Source organism: Macaca fascicularis, chromosome 5 (genome assembly GCF_037993035.2).
Source record: "Macaca fascicularis isolate 582-1 chromosome 5, T2T-MFA8v1.1".
Lineage (NCBI taxonomy): Eukaryota > Metazoa > Chordata > Mammalia > Primates > Cercopithecidae > Macaca > Macaca fascicularis.
Genome location: NC_088379.1, coordinates 2,272,330 through 2,295,496, shown reverse-complemented (window position 1 = coordinate 2,295,496; position 23,167 = coordinate 2,272,330). Strand labels below are relative to the sequence as shown.

The following is a 23,167-nucleotide window of genomic DNA, read 5'->3' as shown; positions in this document are numbered from 1 at the left end:
TAAGATTACAGCAATAGGGGAGAGAGATTGAACTCAACTCCAAATACCACACTGGCAGCTGGAGATTTATAGCCAACAGAGGGGGTGAGGGTTCAGTAGATGGAAAATTACCAAAAACATCTTGGCTAGGTATCAAGGATGGCGGGCGTGGGGGTGGGGGATAAAAAAAAAACCACAAATACGGGTTTTTGTATGGCATTTGGCTGGAGTAGAATAGTTATTGTCTAAAGGTTTTCTTTCCCGCTAGGCTGGCCTTTTCCTGGTCTTTTGGCTAATGAGAGCAGGCTTTTGTTAGGTTTTGTTTTTTGTTTTGTTTTGTTGTTGTTTTTGTCTGTGGTTATTGGCATTTCCACGCTACTGGCTTGTCTGGGACACATTAGGCAAAAAGAAACCTGGGACCCACCTCTGTGGGATTCTTTGGGTCCTGTGGTCCCTAGCCAATCTGCCTTATTTTCTCCACCTTTCCGAGTCTCTTGTACTTGCCCAGGGTTTTAGTTGTATCTTGGGATAGGGACAGGGAACGTGTTTACACAACCTTCCTGGAAGCAGAAGTCTCCTTATTGGCAGTTTTAATCGAACAAAATACTTGATAGCACCGGGGTAGTTTTGAGAAACCCTCCAGTGCATATTTTATTCCCAGCACCTCTTGCTACTTAGAGACTGCCTGCCCAGTGGGGCTGAGGCCTCTGTTACTTCAGAGGGAGAGGGAGTTTCAGCTGAGAATAAAGGAATCAGTGTTCAGCTCTGGCTTTCAACTAGAACTTGTGAAAGGGCACAGCAGAAACAAGAAAAGTATCGGCATGAGAGATCAAAAAGTGTTTTGTTTTGTTAATTTTTGAATTTCAGAAGCTTCCTTTTAAATATCAAGACTCAAAGCCTTGTATTTTTAGAGTTTAACATTATAAAGGAAGCCATTGAGTAGAGAGGATGCAAGAGACCCACTTCACAGGAGGGAGAGGGTACCTCCTTGGCTTGGAAGAGGTGCTGAGGGGGAGAGCATGAGAGCAGAACCAAGAGCTCAGCACACTTTGAAAGAGTCTTTGAAAGGCTCTGACTTCCTCTGGCCCCTCTGGGTTAGAAACTCAGAGTGGGGGTGGAAAGCCAGAGAGGGGAATGCAGTGCCCCACAGGCTGGGTCACAGTCTCCAGGAGTGCCAGGCCGAGGGGGCCGGAAGCAGTGCTCTCCAAGGAGCCTGAGAGGGGGCTGGAAGCTCCTGTGGTCCTGGGGTCCTGCACTCCCCTGATACGGAAGCCACGGCTGCCCATGTTTTCTGGGTTCTCACTGGTCCGTGGAGGAGAGCTGTGAGATGGGCAGCCAAAGGCCAGGTCCACAGGGAGGGTGCCGTTGAGCTTCAGGAGGTAACAGTGTTGCCAGAGCCAGCGCCAGGGCCCAGTTGGCAGAGGACGTATGTTAGATGCTGGCCGTGCCGAGAGCACAGAACTCACTGCAGTCCTTCATGGACACTTCACCAACAGAGCAAACAGGGCAAGGACATGGGCAGCCGAGGCCCACAAGGGCAGGGTGGCCACAGCTGGGGACACAGGACCCTCTCTTCAGGTGCCAGAGGGGCATGTAGGCTCCCTGAATCATCCACCACCCCAGACACCACCTCGGGAAGGAGAAGTGTGAGTGGAGGGAGAAGGACAGAGAGGGGAGAGCAGCTGGGCTCTTAATCAGCCAGCTATGAATGCCACACCGACCAAGCGCTTTTCCCAGCATTTTAACTGTAGGTTAAAATACCACAATCCATGTGTTCAGGCAGACTTTCAGTTGCAGATTACATAAAACCAAACTCAGTTGACCTAAACAATTAGGGGTATGTCTCAGCTTACCTGACCTAGAAGGCTGAAGAAGGGCCAGCTTCAGGCAAGGTTTGATCTGGCAGCCTACATTATATGAGCACACCCAGCTTCTCTCTGCCCTTTCCTCAGCCTCTCTCTTGCATAGCCTCCCCACGTGTCCCAGCAGGCCTGGGCAGTGCTTGCTGGGTTTCTCTCCAGTGGGGATGCAGAGCATCTCATGCAGCTTCACAGAAGGATGAAGACATGCGTCTCGCAGATGCCTTGGCAAGTGTCTCCCTGTGTCTCCATGACGATGAGGTCCGCTGGTTGGCTTAAAGGAGGGGGGTGGTGGGCACCATCATGAAGATCCAAGTGTCATTTTCTAAACAAAATGGAAAAGAAAGTATTGTATGGCCCCAAATAGCCTGTGTCCTCCACAAGTGGCAATTTTTTTTTTTTTTTTAAGACAGAATCTCACTCTGTCATCCAGGCTGGAGTGCAGTGGCGTCATCTTGGCCCACTGCAACCTCCACCTCCCTGGTTCAAGCAATTCTTGTGTCTCAGCCTCCCGAGTAGCTGGGATTACAGATGTACAACCACCACACCTGGCTAATTTTTGTATTTTTGGTAGAGATGGGGCTTTGCCATGGTGGCCAGGCTGGTCTTGAACTCCTGGCCTCAAGTGATCCACTCACCTTGGTCTCCCAAAGTGTTGGGATTACAGGCATGAGCCACTGCGCCCAGCCCAAGTGGCAAATTAGTTTATTCCTACCGTCAGCAGAAATAAGGGTTACACACTTTAAACCTGTTCCATGCATCAATTTAACAAATCCCAGCCAGGCACGGTGGCTCATGCCTGTAATCCCAGCACTTTGGGAGGCTGAGGTGGACAGATCATGGGTTCAGGAGTTCGAGACCAGCCTGACCAACATGGTGAAACCCTGTCTCTACTAAAAATAGAAAAATTAGCTGGGCATGGTGGAGCACACCTGTAATCCCAGCTACTCCGGAGGCCGAGGCAGGAGAATCACTTGAACCGGCAGGCAGAGTTGCAGTGAGCCGAGATTATGCCACTGCATCCAGCCTGGGCGACAGAGCAAGACTCCGTCTCAAAAAAAAAAAAAAAAAAAAAATCCCTTTGAATGTACCAAAAACAAGTGAAAGAGCTGTTTACTATTTACCTTTTGAGTTCTAATAGGAAGTGTTCTATTCTGTCTTCCAGAGCCCCAGCCACTCGTAAGTTGTTATTTCCTGGAGATTCTTATAAAATTTTCTTCAGGGTACTGACTATACCCCCACATGAAGAGGACTTTCTTTCCTGATGTAGTCTTTAGGCTCTGTTTTCATTAGGACCCACATAAATGATATAAGTACTATTTTGAAGTAATTCTAATCAAGACCTTTACATTGTTGCCATGTTATTTTTCTGCTTTCCTGATGAATATTCCTCCCATATGATATAATTTAAATATTATCAAAAGATTTATTAGCAAGGTGTTCATACATCACATAATTACTGCTAAATCTGTAGCACTATTTGAAACCCAAATGAACTTTTAAAATCTTTGTACTTTATTATTTTGAGTGATTTAATATTTTCCTATTTCTACCTAGAGTAAACTGAGCCATCCCCTTATTCCATCCGTCACCTCACAGTGGGAAGAGGAGCCTTCTGGTACTTTCTGTGCATTGCCTCTTGACTGGGATATATGCAGAGCAGGTTCCAGGTTCCACTACGTGCAGCGCACATTGCTATTTTCTCTTCTATTCAGTTCACCTTTGAAAGTGCTGTTTGTGACCCACTAAGGAACTGGGACCCACAGTTTAAAATGGATCATCAGAGCCAAAGGCTGGCAGGTAGAGGAGCCTGGCTCCCTTTGAGTCACGCTGTCCAGTACAGTGACCACAGCCTTGCTGACCCCAGGGGAGCTGCGGGCCCCAGGCTCCAGCCAGCCCTGCTTGGCAGAGGCTCATGCTTCCCCCTGGGGACCTGGCCCATTTCCGTGGCTCCTCCCTGTCTCCACTCTGCCCTGCTAGTGACCCAGTGTGGCTCTGCCCTTCCCCTCTGACCCTGCGCCTTGTCCCCTTCCCAGAGGAGTGGGCTCCTCTCCCTCTACCCATTTGTTGTGGTCAAGGGTGCTCATCCTTGCTCCTCAGAGCCCACTGCACAAGCACCTCCTTTCCCGGCAGCTTCCACGCCTGCACAGATGCTCATGAGTCTCAACCCTCTTCATTCAGCTTTCCTTCAGGAATCTTAGAGAAAAAAAAAAAAAAAGGGCACAGTGATTTCACCGTTTTCTTTTTTTTCCTTTCTTTCTTTTTTTTTTTTGAGACAGAGTCTCACTCTGTTGTCCAGGCTGGAGTGCAGTGGCACATTCTTGGCTCACTGTAACCTCTGCCTCCTGGGTTCAGAGTAGCCTCAGCCTCCCAAGTAGCTGGGATTACAGGCATGCACCACCACACTTGGCTAATTTTTGTATTTTTACGAGAGACCACATTTCACTATATTGGCCAGGCTGGTCTCGAACTCCTGACCTCAAATGATCCACCCACCTCGACCTCTCAAAGTGCTGGAATTACAGGTATGAGCCACCGCACCTGGCTGATTTCACGATTTTTAAGCCAGATCTTTGGCTTCTCCTCTGAGCTACCCTGTGGAGGTGGTGATTCCTCAGCTCAACTAACTGGTCACAAAGGCTGGAGCCCAGGGGTCCCAGCTGGGCACCAAGGCCTTTGGGCCTCCCGGTATAGCTGTCCCCACCCTTGTTGTCTACACATCTTGGTGCCAGACTTCCAGTTCCCCACCCACCTTCCTGCTCTTCTCCCTCCAGCCAGGAGTCTCTCAGAAATGCAAGCCCAACGCCTTAGCTCCACTCCCTAAAGTCTCTAGTGGCTCCCAGAGCTCTTGGGCTAACTAATGTCTGGTCTCCTCACCTGGCTCTTAGGGCTTCGGGTGGTCTGACCCCACCTGCTTCTCCAACTCCATTTCCTGCCACTCTCCATTCGTCATCATTTATTCAACAGATGTTTTCTGAACAGCTGTGTGCCAGGATGTTCAGGGTGCTTGCACTGTATGGGTCAAAACTCTGCCCTGGCCGGGCGCGATGGTTCATGCCTATAATCCCAGCACTTTGGGAGGCTGAGGTGGGCGGATCACAAGGTCAGGAGTTTGAGACCAACCTGGCCAAAATGATGAAACCTTGTCTCTACTAAAAATACAAAACTTAGCTGGGTGTGGTAGCATGCACCTATAATCCCAGCTACTCGGGAGGCTGAGGCAGGAGAATTGTTTGAACCCAGGAGGAGGAGGTTGCAGCGAGCCAAGATCACACCACTGCACTCCAGCCTGGGTGACAGAGTAAGACTCTGTGCACTCCAACCCTCCCACCCCCGCAAAGAAACCCCTCTGCTCTGTGAAGTCTTCGGGATAGAAGGCATGAGACAGCCAATACGCATATGGAATAAGAAACAATACAGGGGAGAGTGGAATGTGTGGAACGGATGTAGTGGCGGGGGGATTGCCAGCCTCGGGAAGGCAGTGTTAAAGAGGTTGGGGAGGGGGCAACTGAGCAGAAGCTTTAGTGGGTAAGGGGGGCCACGGGAGTGTATCAAGGTGGAGCGGGCAGAGGGGGCTTCCCATCCAAGCCACTCACAGGGTTCCAGACCCCACATGGGGTCAGGGCCACACTGCCCTTCAGGCTGCAGGTCAGGCTCCACAAGCTGCTTAGGTCAAGTGCAGCGGCATCAGCCTGGCCCAGGTGCCGTAGCAGCTATGCCGCTGTGGCCTTCACTCTGAGCTCTGTGCCAGCTGCCCTTTTCTGTGTTTTTGTTGTGGTTTTCACTTGGGTTTTTTGTTTTGGTTTGGTTTGGTTTTTTTTGTATCAAGAAAAATTATTTCAGGAGACCTCTGGCATTTTCCGGCAGACTCTGGAGGCAACAGAACCTTGGCCTAGGGCAGAACTGAGTTCAAATCTCAGCTCAGTCAATAGCTGTGTTATTCTAGCAAGTTACTTAACTTATGGAAACCTCACTTTTCTCATCCATGGAATGATAAAAGTAGCACCTTCTTTGCTAGGTTATTGTGAAAATTATTTATTTTTCAGCCGGGCGCAGTGGCTCGCACCTGTAATCCCAGCACTTTGGGAGGCCGAGGCAGGCGGATCACGAGGTCAGGAGATCGAGACCATCCTGGCTAACACTGTGAAACCCCGTCTCTACTAAAAATATATATATATAAATTAGCCGGGCGAGGTGGCGGGCGCCTGTAGTCCCAGCTACTTGGGAGGCTGAGGCAGGAGAATGGCATGAACCTGGGGGGCGGAGCTTGCAGTGAGCAGAGATTGCACCACTGCACTCCAGCCTGGGCAACAGAGCGAGACTCCGTCTCAAAAAAAAAAATTACTTATTTTTCATCTTACTCATTCAACCACCATTTGTGAATTGCTCCTGTGTGCTGGGCTGTGTAGTAGGTGCTGGGGACACAGTGAAGACGCCGTGGGCCCTGCCCCGGGAGGCTGTGTCCAGAGGGCGGAATACCATGTGGCTGTTTTGCACAGCACCTCTCAGGTGCCTCACACAGCCTGGCGCGTGTGGGGCAGCTGCCACAGCTTTCTCAGGATGAGAAGAGCCGGCGTGCCCTCAGGCTGGCCGAGACCCTGTGACTATCACTTTCCTTTGGCTTCATTCCAGAGGCTGCAAGGACATAGCTGACACATTAAAAGCAGGGCTGCCATCACCTTTCCCTTATATCCACCACCTCCCCAGTTTGGCACCTTCCATCTGGAGCTTCGGTCAGGTAGACAGATGAAGATACCCAGGCCCACACAGTACCTAGGGAGAAAAGCAAAGGCTCATGTACCTCCTGGGTGCAACCCCTTCACCCACAGCTGAAACTATTCCCTGCATAGCATTTCACTTAACAACTACTGAGATTTTAACAAATGCCACATTGTAGAATGAAAACATCATCTCAGCACCTTGCCTTTCACTGAATGTTAAATAGAGGCTAACATTCAATTTTTTTAGATCATTTTTGTTTTTTGCAAAAACATACCAAGTTCACCAAGAAAACAGATGCTGGGGTGTGCCCCCTCCCCACAGCTGGCACTTTCCCCTGCAGCCACTCACGGGAGACTTGGGCTGCCCAGAGCAACCCATGGGGGCTGAGCCCACCTCTGTGGGGTTTGACTGGGCTTATTTACACAGGCAGCTGAGAAGTGATTTCCACACATTTTGATGTCCACAGTAACAGCAGAAAATTGTATACCCTAGAGGATATTAAAATTCTAAGAAAAGTATTCCAGTTTGCTTCCATTTCCATAGTTTGGGGAACTTAAAACAGTCATTCTGCTGTGTGCTTGTGTCACTGTGTGCTCCCTCTGCTCGGCTCCAGAGTGCTTAGGAGACCCATGGGCATGGTCTCCGCCCCCTGGACATTGGTTGGACCTGGGAGATGAAATGTCCACGGATGGTCAACACGAGGGGACCAGCTGATGTAATGTAAATAACATGATTGACTCCAACAAATTAGGAGTGTGCTGGTTCCGAGGCTTTCACCTGCAGAAATATTCAGATATCACCATTTGCTGTCAGCCTGGGCGGCCATCTCCTCGCCCAAGGAGAGTAACGGGGGGTCCAGCCCCTCCCTGTAAAGGATGCCTGCAGGCAGTGATTGCTTCTCTGTTCTTCTTCCTCGAACGGTTCTCCTGGGTGCTGGCACCTGGTGTTGGTCTGTGACAGCAGCCGCTTGCTGGAGTGATGTCTGACTTCGATGCTCTCATGGTCGTGTGACAACCACACTTTAATCCACACCCCTAGTGTGCTGGGTGCCAGCCACAGGCTTCTCCCACGTTCGGCCTCCCACCCAGTGGGACCCAGCTTCCTCCCAGATGTTCGGACTCTTGTTAGTTGTCGCTTCCCGCCGCAGTCACTGTGGTCACCTTTGGTCTTTGGTAGCTCACATGCTGTTTGTGCTCATTGCTCACGTAGACACCTGTGAGCATGCGTTTGCCCATGAGGCGTTAGGGACGGCACTCTGTGTGATGGCTGCTTGCATCACAGAGGCCCACAGAGAAGTGCAGCAGCATTTCATGTGTTTGGAAATGTGAACCCATGCACATGAACAGACATTCACAGATCTCCCTGGCGCACAGTGCCACAACCAGCGGGGAGCATTGGTCATGGAAGGCTTGGCATGGGCTGGTACCTCCTCCAGAGAGGCCTTGCTGAAAGGGCCGTGAAGGTCGGTTACAGAAGAAACACATGTGGTTCTGTGGCTGCTTCCTGTCTCCTGATTTCCTGGAAATTTGCCATCAATGAGGCTGATTTCCCCTGCCTCGCTCCTCAGGGGCCTGAAGTACTCTCTTCTTCCCTCAGAGCGCCATGGAGAGTCTCCTGTGACATCCTTTCATTTTGTTCATTTGAACCCTGCGTTATGTGACTTGTATGTGTGATACACACGTCACGACAGACAATAACTCCCAGAAGGCCAGATTTGTGTGTGAGTTCTTTTGCGTTGCTGCCCCGCCCTGGGCTGCGTGTCGTGGTGCTTTCTGTGTAGCAGAACATCACCAGTATTGGAGGGATACGTGCACAAGGCACAAGCAGAAGGAAGGAGTTTAGTCAAAGGTGGCAATTTTTACATTACGTGTATTCAGTTTTTATAACTGAGAGGCTTTCAGTGCTTCTCTGTCTCACTCATTCAGTAAACACGCATGTATTACATGCTTTCTATGTGTGAGGTGCTCCTGGTAAGGGGGATCCAGGTCCCCAGCTGTTCAGTGTTGTGATCAGTACTTCGTCTGAACTGAGAGTTGTCAAGGATGCTTTTCAGAGCATTGTGACAGACCCCAGCCTGCTTGCTTAGGGAGCTAGAGGAGGTTTCTTTCTTAAGGAAAGGAGGAAGTCTGCTTGTGTGCAGATTTGAAGGATGAGGAGAAGTCGTGATATCAAAAAGGTGAGGAGGTTAAAACAACAACAAGATCCCACTACATACATATTAGAACGACTAAGATCAAAAAGCAAAAAAAATAAAAATTTAAAAACCCTTATATTATTAATTGGTGAGGGTGTGGAGCAACAGGCACTCATTCATTGCTGGTGGGGATGAAAAATGGTACAGCCACTTTTCTAGTTTGGCAGTTTCTTTCAGAACTAAATGCCATATGATCCAACCATTACACACCTAGGCATCCACCAAATTAATTTGAAAACTTATGTCCACACAAGAACCTGCACACAAATGCTTATGGCATCTTTATTTATAATCACCAAAAACTGTAACCCACCAAGATGTCTTTTTTTTTTTTTTTTTTTTTTTTTTTGAGACGGAGTCTTGCTCTGTAGCCCGGGCTGGAGTGCAGTGGCCGGATCTCAGCTCACTGCAAGCTCCGCCTCCCGGGTTTACGCCATTCTCCTGCCTCAGCCTCCCGAGTAGCTGGGACTACAGGCGCGCACCACCACGCCCGGTTAATTTTTTTGTATTTTTAGTAGAGACGGGGTTTCACGGTGTTAGCCAGGATGGTCTCGATCTCCTGACCTCGTGATCCGCCCGTCTCGGCCTCCCAAAGTGCTGGGATTACAGGCTTGAGCCACTGCGCCCGGCCCAAGATGTCTTTTTAGAGGTGAATAGATAGATAAACTGTGACACATTCATACTGGGAAATATTATTCAGTGATAAAAAGGAATAAGCTATAAAGCCATAAAAAGGCATGGATGAATCTTAAATTCATATTGCCAAATGAAGTAAATCAATCTGGAAAGGCTACATACCATACGATTCCAAATTATGTGACGTTTTGGAAAAGGCAGAACTGTAGAGACAGTAACAGGTTAGTGGTTTCCAGAAGTTCTGAGCTGGGACTTGGGGATGAGGTTGGATAAGTAAAGCTCCAGGGATTGTTTTGGGTGGTAAGACTATTTCGTGTGATACTATAATGGTGGATAGCTGACACTATGCATTTGTCAAAACCAATAGAATGTGCAACAGCAAGAGTGAACTACAATGTATTTAAATTTTAAAAAGTCATTTATGACGTCGGGGGATCTCAGGATGGGAAACAGAATGTGACATATCAATCTAATTATATTAAATTTGCGTGAAACAGCCTCACTGGGGAAAGTTGTTGGGGGGCAGGGGAGGAAAAAGATGCTGACCTGAAATGAGTGGAGTCTTAAAGACAAAAGGCAGAAGCAACTGAACCCAATTACTGCACTCTAGTTAATAAAGTTGGTTTCCACAGGGGTACAGGTGAACAGTTCTGCTACCACTATGTACATACACTGCAAATATTGCATGTTTAATGGTTTATTTCACTTAACATAATGGCCTCCAGGCTCATCCGTGTTGCTGCAGGTGACAGGATGTCATTCTTTTTATGGCAGAATAGTATTTCATTGTGTATATTTACCACATTTTCTTTATCCATTCACCCACTGATGAGCACTTAGGCTGATTCCATATCTTGAGTGTTGTGAACAGGGCTGCAATAAACATGGGAGTGCAGATACTTATTTGTCGTACTGATTTCCTTTCTTTTCCATACATCCCCTGCACTGGATTGCTGGATCATATGGTATTTTAATTTTTCTTTTTTTGAGGAACCTCCATCCTGTTTTCCATAGTGACTGCACTAATTTACTTTACCACCAACAGTATACCAGAGTTCCCCCTTTCTTTGCATTATTGCCAGCATGTTCTTTTTTGCTATTTTTTATAATAGCCATGTAAATTTACATCGGGCTGGCCTCAAACTCCTAGGCACAAGCGATCCTCCTGCCTTGGGTTCCCAAAGTGCTGGGATTGCGGGTGTGATCCACTGTGCCCAATCACAGGCTATTTTTAGATTTCATATTCTACCACTTCAAATAAGACGCAAAATGCTTACACAAGCCATTGAACTCAAAAAAGGTGATTTATTAATATTTACCCAGATGCTGACCATTTCTGTTGCTCATCTTTCATTCCTGAAGTTCCAGGTTTCCCTTTGGAAGCATTTCCCTTCAGCCTGTAGAATTTCCTGTAGCATTTCTTTTAGAGCAGGTCTGCAGATGACAGACAGAGTACCTTAATTTTTATTCGTCTGAGAATGTCTTTAACTCACCTTCATTCCTGGAGGATGGAATAAAGAGTTCTGAGTTGGCAGTTCTTTTCTTTCAGTCTGTGAAAGTTGTAGTTCCACTGTCTTCTGGTCTGCATGGTCCCTGATAAGACGTCTGCAGTCACGCACATTGCCATTCCTCAGCATGTAAAGTGTCAATTTTGCTCTGGCTATTTTCAAGATGTTTTTTCAATTATAGTTTTTCAGCAGTTTGATTATGATGTTTCTGGGCCTGGTTATCTTTTACTTTACCATATTTAGGGTTGTTCAGCTTCTCAAATTGGAAAAAGTATGTCTTTCACTAAATTTCAGAATTTGAAGGCATTATTTCTTTAAGAAAATATTTTTCTGCACAATTCTCTTTCTTTTCCCCAGGAACTAAGAGAACACAATTTGATATTGTCTTTTGATACTAGCCCACAGATCCCTGAGTCTTTGTTTATTGTTCTTCCCTTCTTTAGATTGGATCATTTCTATTGATCTCTCTTCAAATTCAATAGCTGTTTTCTCTGTCATCTCTACACTATTATTGAGCTTTTCCTGTAAATATTGGGTATTTTTTGAGGTATCATGTGATTTTAATGTATAGAAAACTTGAGAGCCACTGACTTAATACTCCAAGGCCTTCACGTCCTCATCTTAAAAAAATGAGGAGGACAATGTGGCCTTACCACTTCCCAGGGTTTCTAGGCGGAACTAAGGAGCATCGCTGTAAGACTCCGGGACTTCGATGCTTGGCGCAATTTGTCAGATTTAGCCAGGGAGTCAAGACTAACTAATAATGCCCAGGGAGTTCTATTCCCAGACATAGCAGGGTATTATTGTTCAAGATACTACCAAGAATCCAAAAGATGTTGTGACAGAAATTCTCATGATTTGAATAGTTGAAACGGGCTAGAAGCATGTGAATCATTGCACATTGTCCAAGTTGTAAAAGTGCGAAGGTGCTTGACAAATGACCCTAAGAGTTTGCAGGGGACACAGCACAAGCCACTAAGTTTAGGACAGGCTGAGACAGAGGCAGGCACCAAGTGCCAGGACCTGTGAGGGAGGGCAATGACCAGCATCAAAGAGACCAGAATTTTCATCTTAAAATATGTTCTCAAATAAAAGTACAATGTACAAATTTGACCGAAACCTACCATCAGCATATGTTGTAGGAATTTTTAAGTTAGCTGAGTTCATAATTTGGGCTGCTGTAAAAAGAATGTACATAATTATGTTAAGAGTCACACAGGCTGGAGTCAAAAGGAATTGTTCTCAAATCTGCTAAGTACATTTAGTGGTATATTCGCCAAAATTATGTTTTGATATTAGACAATTGTATTAAGTATTAATGTGCTTATGCATGATACATTGGCTTACTTGTTTTAATGTTTAATAAAATGTGATACCCATTAAATATCCTAAATGGTACAGATTAAGAGTAGATGTTTTAACTAAAGCTAGTCTCTTATTATTAACAGAATATCCAAGGTATCTCCAAGCACCCAATTCAGATTACTAAACCTAAGAATTTTAAAGGTAACTCATTTCTTACTATCTTGCTAAATAAAGTCTTTGGTAATTGTTTTATGAGACAGGGTGTCACTCTGTCACCCAAGTTGAAGTGCAGTTGTGTGATCATGGCTCACTGCAGCCTTGACCTCCTAGGCTCAGGTGGTTCTCCCACCTCAATCTCCTGGGTAGCTGGGCCTACAGGCATGCACCACCATACCCGGCTAATTTGTGTGTGTGTGTATTTTTTGTAGAGATGAGGCTTTGCCATGTTGCCAAAGCTGGTCTCAAACTCCTGGGCATAAGTGATCCTCCCACCTCAGCCTCCCAAAGTGCTGGGATTACAGGTGTGAGCCACTGTGCCGTTTTTAAAATTTTTAAAAAGGTTACTTGTCATTGATTTTCTGTAGAACTAACTGCTTCACCTTCCTGAAGTTCTTTGTATTTGCATCACCAGGATTTAAATATACATTGAAAAAATAAAAAACAGCTAAAGTGATATGGTACCTCCCTGTTAGCAGTTTACAAGTGGAAATAGATGATAATTATATCAGGAAAGTAGCTTTCCTCCTACCATCTCTCCCCCACCAGCCTCCCAATAAAGAAAAAACAAACATATAATAGCACTGGTGCTTATTAAAGTCTGAACATTACTGGAAATGTTTATAAAAGCACACTAACACTCTTAAAAAGAGTCTAAGAGCACATTATAAAGCACACTAACACTCGTCTTTCTTTTAAACTATTCTGCTGTAATGCTGATGGGTACATTTCTAAAAAAGAAAAAGTTCAAATCTGAGCAAATGAGAGTTCTGCTGCCCATGCCCTGTACACGTCCTCCCCTTGGCAGTGGTGCTCCTGCCCTTCTCTTGGGGGCCCTGCTGTGCAAGAAGGTCCTGGCAAAGCAGTGAAACCCGATGAGCAATCTTGTCTCTTCTCTCCTTTCCTCTCCCCTCCTCTCCCTTCCCATCCCCTCCCCTCTTCTCTCCTCTCCTCTTCTCTTCTCTTTTTTGAGACAGAGTCTCACTCTGTTGCCCAGGCTGGAGTGCAATGTCATGATCTCAGCTCACTGCAACCTCCGCCTCCTGGGTTCAAGCGATTCTCCTGCCTCAGCCTCCCTAGTAGCTGGGATTACAGGCATACACCACCACGGCGAGCTAATTTTTTGCATTTTTAGTAGAGATGAGGATTCATCATGTTGCCCAGGCTGGTCTCAAACTCCTGGGCTCAAGTGATCTTCCCACCTCGGCCTCCCAAAGTGCTGGGATTACAGGTGTGAGCTACTGCTCCCCACCCCGATGAGCAGTCTTTTCTAAAATACATGTAACTGCCCTGAAATAGGGTCCATGGAGAGGGATCCTGAGCAGCTTCATCCCCTGCTGCCCCTTTAAAATGTCTTCAGTGGGAAAATCACAATTGTGCTTCCCACATAGACCTTCAATCAGTGAGGCTCAGAGAGTTTCAAGATTGCTTTTACTGGAATGCATTCAGTTGTCAACATTTGACTTTTTCTTTTCTTCACTAAGAATTCTAGACAAAACAGAAAATTTTAAAAAGACAGAAAACCTAGTTAACTTTCAGTAGTAATATGTTATTTTTAAGTTACATTAATAAGGCCAGGCACCATGGCTCACACCTGTAATCCTAGTACTTTGGGGGGCCAAGGCAGGAGGATTGCTTAAGTCCGGGAGTTTGAGACTAGCCTGGGCAACATAGTGAGACCCTATCTCTATAAGAAACTTAAAAATGAGCTGGTGATGGCGGTGTGCACCTGTAGTCCCAGCTTGCTTTGGGAAGCTGAGGCAGCAATATTGCTTAAGCCCTGGGGTACAAGGCTGCAGTGAGCTATGATTGTGCCACTGCACTCCAACCTGGGCAACAAAGTGAGACCCCCATCTCTAAAAAAAATTAAATTCATAAAAATATTCAGAAAAATTTAAAATCTTAACTCTTGACTTTAGAATAATATTCAAATAATATTGTATTAAGGAATAGCTATGTCAGTTCATGACCAAAGTCACTAAATGCTCTTGAAATAACAATTCAGGTAAAGAAGATGAAATTCTCACGATCTCCCCGAGGGCCATGTTTGTTTCATCCAAAGGCCACACCTTTCTAGCAGCAGGTACGTTTCTGTAGCTTACTTTATGCATTTTCATAGAGTTCAATGGTTTAGAAATTGAACAATTCAAAGGTACTTATGGAATTCATTCTTTCAAATAAATTCTTTTTTTTTTTTTTGAAACAGCGTCTCGCTCTTGTGGCCCAGCCTGGAGTGCAATGGTGCGATCTTGGCTCATTGCAACCTCTGCCTCCTGGGTTCAAGCGATTCTCCTGCCTCATCCTCCCAAGTAACTGGGATTACAGGTGTGCGCCACCACGCCTGGCTAATTTTTGTATTTTTAGTAGAGACAGGGTTTCACCGTGTTGGTCAGGCTGGTCTCGAACTCCTGACCTCAGGTGATCTGCCCACTTTGGCCTCCCAAAGTACTGGGATTACAGGCATAAGCCACTGCAGCCAGCCTCTTTCAAATAAATTCTAAGGCACAGTACATAATAACAAGTTTTGCTTCCAGTGTCCCCTCATCACCATATCTAAATCCCAGATACCCTTGGTCCCCACCCCCGTGCTTTGTCTGCCCTGCTCTTTGCGGCCTTGCCCGGCCCTGCTTCTCCCAGCTCAGTATCACCTCCACTCCAGGCCCTTTCCCAGCCATTCCTCTTCCCCAGAGACCATCTTAGTGCACTCCTTTGCCTCCTCCATGCCTTTGCTCAATGTCATTTTGTTGATGAGGCCTATAAGGTAACTGGTCATCCTATTTATAACAACAACTCCCCTCCACGCACACACTCTCACTCACTCCTGAGCCTCCTCACCTTGTGCGAGCCTCCCCATTTCATTTCTCACCTCCTGACACTGAGGCCAGAAGACCCTGGGAGATGGGAGGCGGGGACGTGGACCTTGAGGCTACAGTCAGGAGAGTCTGAGGGTGGCCGGGTTGGGCAGCAACCACGAGGAACATTGCTGGCAAATTCTAAATTAATGCAGAACTGTATCTCACAGACTTTTCACAGATTGAATTGCGCATTCTTGCACATTTATCTGGGGATCCAGAACTTCTGAAGTTATTCCAGGAATCTGAAAGAGATGATGTATTTTCTACTCTGACTTCACAGTGGTAAGCTATATGAACTCACAATATTATCAGATCTGCAGGAAGGCCAATATGAGTTTAAAAGCCTGAATTATTCCAAGGCTACTTTCATAAGACAGAAATTATATATTTTTTTGTGTATGTGGCTAGTAGTTAATCATTTTGAAAAGAAGAGTAGATAACTAGGATGCCATGAGTTACCTAATTGTGAAAGAAGGGATGATTCTTCTCCACTAAAAAGAAGTCCGTTCCTAGAAAATATAATAGAAATGATAAAATAACCAGCGAGTCCTGCACCCTACAGGTGAGCAACATGGAAAGAGTGAGCCCACGGTGCTGGCTGTGAGCCGCTGCCCTCCGAGGAGAGCAAGGTGCTTGCTGCGCACTCACACCCCAGCCCGTCTGTGGGCCAGGGGCTTCTTGAGCTGCAGGTGAAAGACCCTGCCTGAGTGGCTTACACTCTTGGAGAATTCCAGAGGCAGATGGGCTCGGGTTTTGTTGGGCAGCTTGGCAGGGTCGTCCCAGGCCCGTCCTTCTGCATCATATTCTCAGGACGTTGGCTTCTCTTCCTCCTTGTGGAATACCTGCTCCAGTCTCCAAAGCAGGATGGAGAGACAGGTGCGAGGCTCTCCTCTCACCCCTCTCCTCTGCCCAGGAAAGTCAAGGGGCTCTTGCAGAGCCCAGTGCAGACAACAGCTACACCCCACTTTCTAGAGCAGGTCATGCAGCTGCACCAGCTGCAAGGGAGGTGGAGAGATTCTACTCCACAAAAAGGAGGAGTGATTATTGTGTTAGGTGTATACATGGCAGGTGTTCACCGGGCCAGGCGCATCAGTGCCCCTTTGAGGAGGGGAGGGGGAGGGTGTGCTGGCTGGTGGAAGGTCCCTGTGTCTGAGTCACCGTCCCCTTCCTCAGCAGCTGCAGGCACCACCTTCCCATCACCTTGGGCCTCTTCTGCTCCCCCTGCAGCCCCCTCACCCCTCCCTACCCTTCCCCTCCCAGCTCATCTCCTGACACCTGTTGACCCTCACCACGTCACACAGAAAGGCTGCCCAGCACCTATGGGGTGGGAGATGAGGAAGCGGATCGGGGGGTCCCTCAGGGGTGGAAGCCAGAGGGGAGAAGTCAGAGGAGCAGAGTCCTAAGCAGGTTGGGGGGGGGTCTGTCCCCTCACTAGGCCGGCCCCCTGCATTCCCTGCGTTCTTAAGCCCCTGCACTCCCCTCCCCATGTGCTGTCTCTGCCTCTGTCTTTGCTGAAGGCAGGGGGACCTGCAAGGGCTCTGGCTGCTTTCTGGCCTGGTTGCCACCCACTCTCCCTGTGCTCCCTCTTCAGCTACCCTGGCTGGTCTTGAGCACACCAGTTACCCGCCTCACTCCGGCCTTTCCTGCCCTGGGGCTCAGGAAGCTCTTTCCCCAAATGTCCGTGTGTCTCCCTCCACCACCTTATCCAAGTGGGCCCTCCCGGCATCTCCTCAGGGCCCTCCCCTGACCACCCTCCCCTGATGCTGGGCACACTGCCACTCCTCTCTGGTCTCCACTCGTCTCTGGTGCGATGCACATTCTCATGTATTGCTCTACTGTTCATCCTGCTGCAGCATCAGCGCCCAGGGGCCGAGACCTCATCCACTCTGGTCCCTACTGTGCTCCACAAAGGGTGGGGACTCACAAAGGATTTGTCAAATAAATGAACAAATAGTATAGAACTCAAACTTGCGTTTGAATCAGAAAATCTCTCCAAAAAGGCTACCACCACAGGACTCTTACTTGAATGACAAAATTCAGGAAGAAATATTTTATATACCAGGAGCAGAGGATTGAGAATGTTACTGTACACTCAACTGGACTTTGGAGTAGCTGTGAAATTGTGTTTATAGTGACAGCAGGGAAAGTGAGAAAAGCAAAGAATAATGAAGTGTTTGCCCAGCCCAGGAAGAGGCACTGTACTGGGTGGATGTGACGAGCACGGCACATGGTGGGGTCCAGGGCAGCAGGAGCCAAGGCCAGCTCTTGAGCACTGGGTCCTGCCTCTCACCCCATATCCAGGGCATCTTCTTGTTCTCTCCCATCCTCTTCCCTCATCCTCAGACCCTGCACCCTACCCTCTGTGACCCGGTCCTTTCACACGAGTGGCCTCCACCCCAGTCAGGGCCCACTCGGGGACTCCAACTCTCCACCTCTGAATGCCCAGATCTGCACCGGGTCCTCGCTAGCCTCACTCACAACTCTGCCAGTGGCCTTCCTCCTGGCATCTCTTTCCAGGTCTGTCACTTAGCCAGTCTTGCCTGTACCCCACTGAGCTCCAAAAGCACGGAGACCCAGTCAGCTCCAGCTCCTCCTGGGCACTCCGGAAAGGTCCCAGGATGGATCCCAGGACACACACAGACCCATTCTTCTCTCTGCTCAGCCCCATCAGCTGCCCCCTTAGGAAGCTGTGCTCCTCTGACTTCTCCCTGCTCTCTGGCTTCCAGCCCTGAGTGATTCCCATTACTTACTTGCTCACCACTTACCCCACCCCAGGTGCTGGAAGAAGTTGCAAGGTGGTGGCAGCTGAGTCCAATAGAAATTCAGGCCATGTGGACTCAGAGAAGCCCTTAATATTCTCGACTTCCTGTCTTCTCTTGTTGCTCCAGACTTTTTTGATCTCCCACAAATAACTACTATTCTCTCTTAATCTCCAAAAAGAACCTCCCCTCTTACTTAAATGACAAAGTAGAAAGCCTAAGACAGGGGCTTCTGAACTCCCTTCCACCCTGCCTCAGTGTCTCCATGTACCGTCCTCCCTCTCTCCAATGGCTCCTGTCTCAAAGGAGGGAGCTTCTCTATTGCCAGGATAAGGAGTGTGCAGTGTAGATCTCCAGGAGTTGCCACGTGTCTAGACCTGTGTGCCTGGTTCCTCCCACAGCTGTGCGGTGTACAACCAGCCCAGCCTTACATGGCAGCCTTCATCCATATTCCTTTTATTTTCCATGTTTACTCTAGCATTGTTAATATATCCTTGTTGATTTCCTCGTTCCCCTCTACTGGGGGACAAAAATCCTGCTTTAGGATTCCCCTAAATAGAACCCTAGAAAGAAATCCTATCTTCAACCTGGTTGAAGACCTCGTTTATTGCTTATACAAAAGAAATCTACACTTACTCCCTATACTTTCTCACTGCCACCTCTTTCTTGCTTCTTAAAACAAACTTTCATTTTACCTACATAGGCCTTTATTTGTATTTGAAGCCCAGAACTCCTCACATCTAAGACAATGATTGCCTCCAGGGTGTTTCTGGCTCCAAGGTCCAGGGCCAGCAACAGCAGCGAGACCCCACCCCCAGCAAGGGACAAGTCAGAGACTGCACAGGTCTTTGTGGGTGTGCGGCAGCCCTGGTCCCTGCCTGTCCCGGTGCTTTCTCCTGGTCTCTGTGCCCCCGCTCCTGGGAAAACATCCTTCTCCCAAGCTCTCACCATCTTTTAAAATCAAGATATAATTCACAGACCATAGAATTCACCCTTTTAAGGTTACAATTGGCCTGGCACAGTGGCTCATGCCCATAATCCCAGCATTTGGGGAGGCAAAGAGGAGAGGATCACTTGAGGCCAGGAGTTTGAGTCCAGCCTGGGCAACATTGCAAGACTCCCATCTCTACAAAAAAAATTTAAAAAAAAATTAGCCAGATGAGGTGGCACACGCCTGTACTGTAGTCCTGGCTGCTTGAGAGGCTAAGAAGAGAGGATTGCTTGAGCCCAGGTTGAGGCTGCAGTGAGCTCCAGCCTTGACAGAGTAAGACCCTGTCTCTCAAAAAATAAAGTTACAGTCACCGCTATCTAATTCCAGAACATTTCCATCACCCTGAAAAGAAGCCTCATGCCCATTAACCACCACTCCCAATTCACCCCGCCTTCTAGCCCTGGAAACCACTCATCTACTTTCTGTCTCTAGATTTACCTATTCTGGACACTTCACATTAATGAAATTGTATAACAGGGAACCTTTTGTATCTGGTTTCTTTTACTGAACATAGTATTTTTTCAAGGTGTATCCATGCTGTAGGAGGTAACAGTACTTCATTCCTTTTTATGACTGAAAAATATTCTATTATATAGAATAATATATTCTATATATTTCAATATAAATAAGCAAATAATCTATGTATTTATCTATTCATCAGATGTCCTTCAATGGACATTTGGGTTGTTTCTACTTTTTGTCAGTTATGAACAATGCATTATGCACGTTTGTATATAGATTTGGTTTTGGTTTTGGCTTTGGTTTTGGGTTTTTTTTTGAGACAGGGTCACACTCTGTCGCCTAGGCTGGAGACCAAAGGCATGATCTTGGCTTACTGCAACCTCTGCCTTCCAGGTTTGAGTGATTCTCCAGCCTTAGCCTCCTGAGTAGCTGGGACCACAGGTACATGCCACCATGCCTGGCTGATTTTTTTTTTTTTTTTAGACAGGGCCTCACCCTGTTGCCCAGACTGGAGTGCAGTGGCACAATCTCGGCTCACTGCAACCTCTGTCTCCCAGGCTCAAGAGATTCTCCTGCCTCAGCCTCCCAAGTAGCTGGGATTACAGGCATGTGCCACTGCCACCCAGCTAATTTTTGTAACTTTAGTAGTGACAGGGTTTCACTGTATTGGCCGGGCTGGTCTTAAACTCCTGACTTCAAATGATCCGTCTGCCTTGGCCTCCCAAAGTGCTGGGATTACAGGCATGAGGCACTGCACCCAGCCTAATTTTTGTATTTTTAGCAGAGATGAGGTTTTGCCATGTTGGCCAGGCTGATCTCAAACTCCTGATTACAAAGCAACCTGCCTGCCTCGGGCTCCCAAAGTGCTGGGATTACAGGCGTGAACCACCACATCCGGCTGAGGTTTTGTTTTGTTTTGTTTTGTTTTGTTTCTGAGATAAGATCTCGATCTGTCACCCTTAGTGGGAGTGCAGTGGTTCACTGCCACTCACAGCTTACTCCAGCCTCGACCTCCTGCTGGACTCAACAGTCCTCCCACCTCAGCCTCCTGAGTACCTGAGACCACAGGCACATGCCACCATGCCTGGTTAGATTTTTTTTTCTTCTCTTTGGTAGAGATTGTCTTCCTATGTTGCCTAGGCTGGCCTCAGACTCCTGGGCTCAGGCGATCCTCCCTCCTTGGCCTCCCAAAGTGCTGGGATTACAGGTGTGAGCTACCGCCCCTGGTCTGTGTGCAAGTTTTTGTGCAGACATACATTTAAATTTATCCTGAGTATATACCTAGGAGTAGACATGCTGGGTCATAAAATAATTCTATGTTTAACTTTTTTCATTGTGGTAAAATACCTGTCACATAAAATTTACTGTCTTAATCATTTAAAATGTGCAATTCAGTGGTACCCATATTTAACTTTTCCATGACCTGCTAAATAATTTTCCAAAAATGCTGCACCATTTTACATTCCCATAAGTATATGGGGTTCAAGCTTCTCCACATTCTCACCAATACTTCGTATTACCTGTCTTTTTGATTCTAGCCATCCTGTGAGTGTGAAGTGGTATCTCATTGAGCTGTGACTTGCATTTCCTTGATGGAGATGGGTGTTGAGCATGGTTTTGTGGACTTGTCATTTACTCTCTGTCCCTGCCCCTCCTCTACACCTGAACACAGGTGCACCCTGGAGTGTTTTACTTGCCTGCCTTTCTCTGTGTCCCTCCTCCCAGAAGGTGTCCTTTTTTCTCACTTTCGCTTTCCTTCCAGTTAGGATATAAGACAATATAGAATTTTTAAAGTATGTAATAAATTTAATAACACCCCTGCTCTCTCTCCAGAGATACAGAAAGTCTTAGAAGATGGTTTTAGTTCAGGCAGGAAGACCATTTTGCTTCTTGGTTAACCTTTGAGCTTTGTTGCCACCTTAGCGCTTGGATGGAATAGGTGTCCTGGATTTCCTCCCTTAGAATGCATGAGAGAATCTCTCTGCAATTCAGTGCGAGTGTTGGTGATTAGATCACAAGTGTTACTTTCTTCAGTGGGCCCAAAGCTACTCTGGCTGTTGCTAACCAAGTATTACAGCAAAGCATTTTTGTCAAAGTACTGGGCGAAGGATATAGGTAAAGTGGGAAATGTATAGCATGAAATGCTTACATTCGAAATTAGGAAAGATCTCAAGTCAATAAGTTTCTATCTCAAGAAACTTGAAAAAGAAGAGCAAAATAAACCCACAGCAAGCAGAAGGAATGAAATAATAAACAACAGAAATCAATGAAATTGACAAGCAGAAAACAATAGAGGAAATCAATGAAAAAAACTGGTTCTTTGAAAAATCAGTAAAATTGATAAACTCTAGCAAGGGTGACAAAAAATGAAAATAGATGATGTAAATCATCAATATCAGGAATGAAATAGGAGATATCACCATAGATTCTGCAGACATCAAAAGGATAAAAAGGGAATACTATAACAATTCAACAATTTAGAAGAAATGGACCAATTTCTTGAAAATCACAAACTACCAAAATCTAACTAAGATGAAATGGATACCCTAAATATTCCTATAACTATTAAAGAAATTGAGTTTGTCCCTTAAAAGTTCCTGAAAAAGAAATCCTCAGGCTCAGATGGCTTCCTTGGAGATTTTTTTTTTTTTCTTTTTTTTTTTTTTTGAGACAGAGTCTCTCTCTGTGTCCCAGGCTGGAGTGCAGTGATGCAATCTCGGCTCACTGCAACTTCCGCCTCCCAGGTTCAAGAGATTCTCCTGCCTCAGCCTCCAGAGTAGCTGGGATTACAGGCACCTGCCACCGTGCCCAGCTAATTTTTGTATTTTTAGTAGAGACGGGATTTCACCATGTTGGCCAGGCTAGTCTCGAGCTCCTGACCTCAAGTGATCTGCCTGCCTCGGCCTCCCAGAGTGCTAGGATTACAGGCATGAGCTACCACACCCAGGCCCCAACAACATATTTTAATGGTGAAAGATGCCTTCCCCCTAAGATCAGGAACAACTTGTTAATATTGCATATCGAAGTTCTAGCCACTGCACAAGATAAAAAAAAGGAAATGACATATAGATTGGAAAGGAAGAAATAAAACTGTCTCTCTTTGCAGATGACATGATTGTCTATGTGGAAAATCCCACAGAACAGACAAAAAGTTGTTTTTAACCCTTAGAATTAATAAGTAAGTTCACCAAGGTTGCAAGTCCCAAAATCAGCTCACAAAAATTGGTCACATTTCTATAAATTGACAATGAACATGCAGAAATCAAAATTTAAAACGCAATGCCATTAATAATCACTCCAAAGATGGCCAAGCATGATGGCTCATACCTGTAATCCCAGTACTGTGGGAGGCCAAGGTGGGTGGATCACCTGAGGTCAGGAGTTCGAGAGCATCCTGGCCAACATGATGAAACCCCGTCTCTACTAAAAAAAACAAAAAATTAGCCAGTTGTAGTGATGGATGCCTGTAATCTCAACTACTTGAGAGACTGAGGCAGGAGAATCACTTGAACCCACGAGGTGGAGGTTGCAGTGATCTGAGATTGAGCCACTACACTCCAGCCTGGGCAACAAGAGCAAAACTATCTCAAAAAAAAAAAAAAAAAATCACTCCAAAGATAATAAAGTACTTAAATTTCAGTTAACAAAACATATACAAGATATGTATGCCTAAAGGTATAA

At 46.6% G+C, this 23,167-nt stretch overlaps 1 protein-coding gene across 10 annotated transcripts in view; it reads left to right on the top strand.

The window, feature by feature from the left end:
• Positions 1-23,167, top strand: part of POLN (DNA polymerase nu) — a 157,559-nt gene that overhangs the window by 91,701 nt on the left and 42,691 nt on the right. For 9 of the 10 annotated variants that reach the window (XM_065544683.2, XM_074039241.1, XM_074039237.1 and 6 more), the window contains 3 exons: positions 12,347-12,404; positions 14,425-14,502; positions 15,442-15,556. In XM_065544683.2, coding sequence (XP_065400755.1) covers positions 12,347-12,404; positions 14,425-14,502; positions 15,442-15,556 — 251 coding nt within the window. The remainder of the gene's footprint in view (positions 1-12,346; positions 12,405-14,424; positions 14,503-15,441; positions 15,557-23,167) is intronic. The other variant, XM_074039242.1, reaches the window with a different exon arrangement.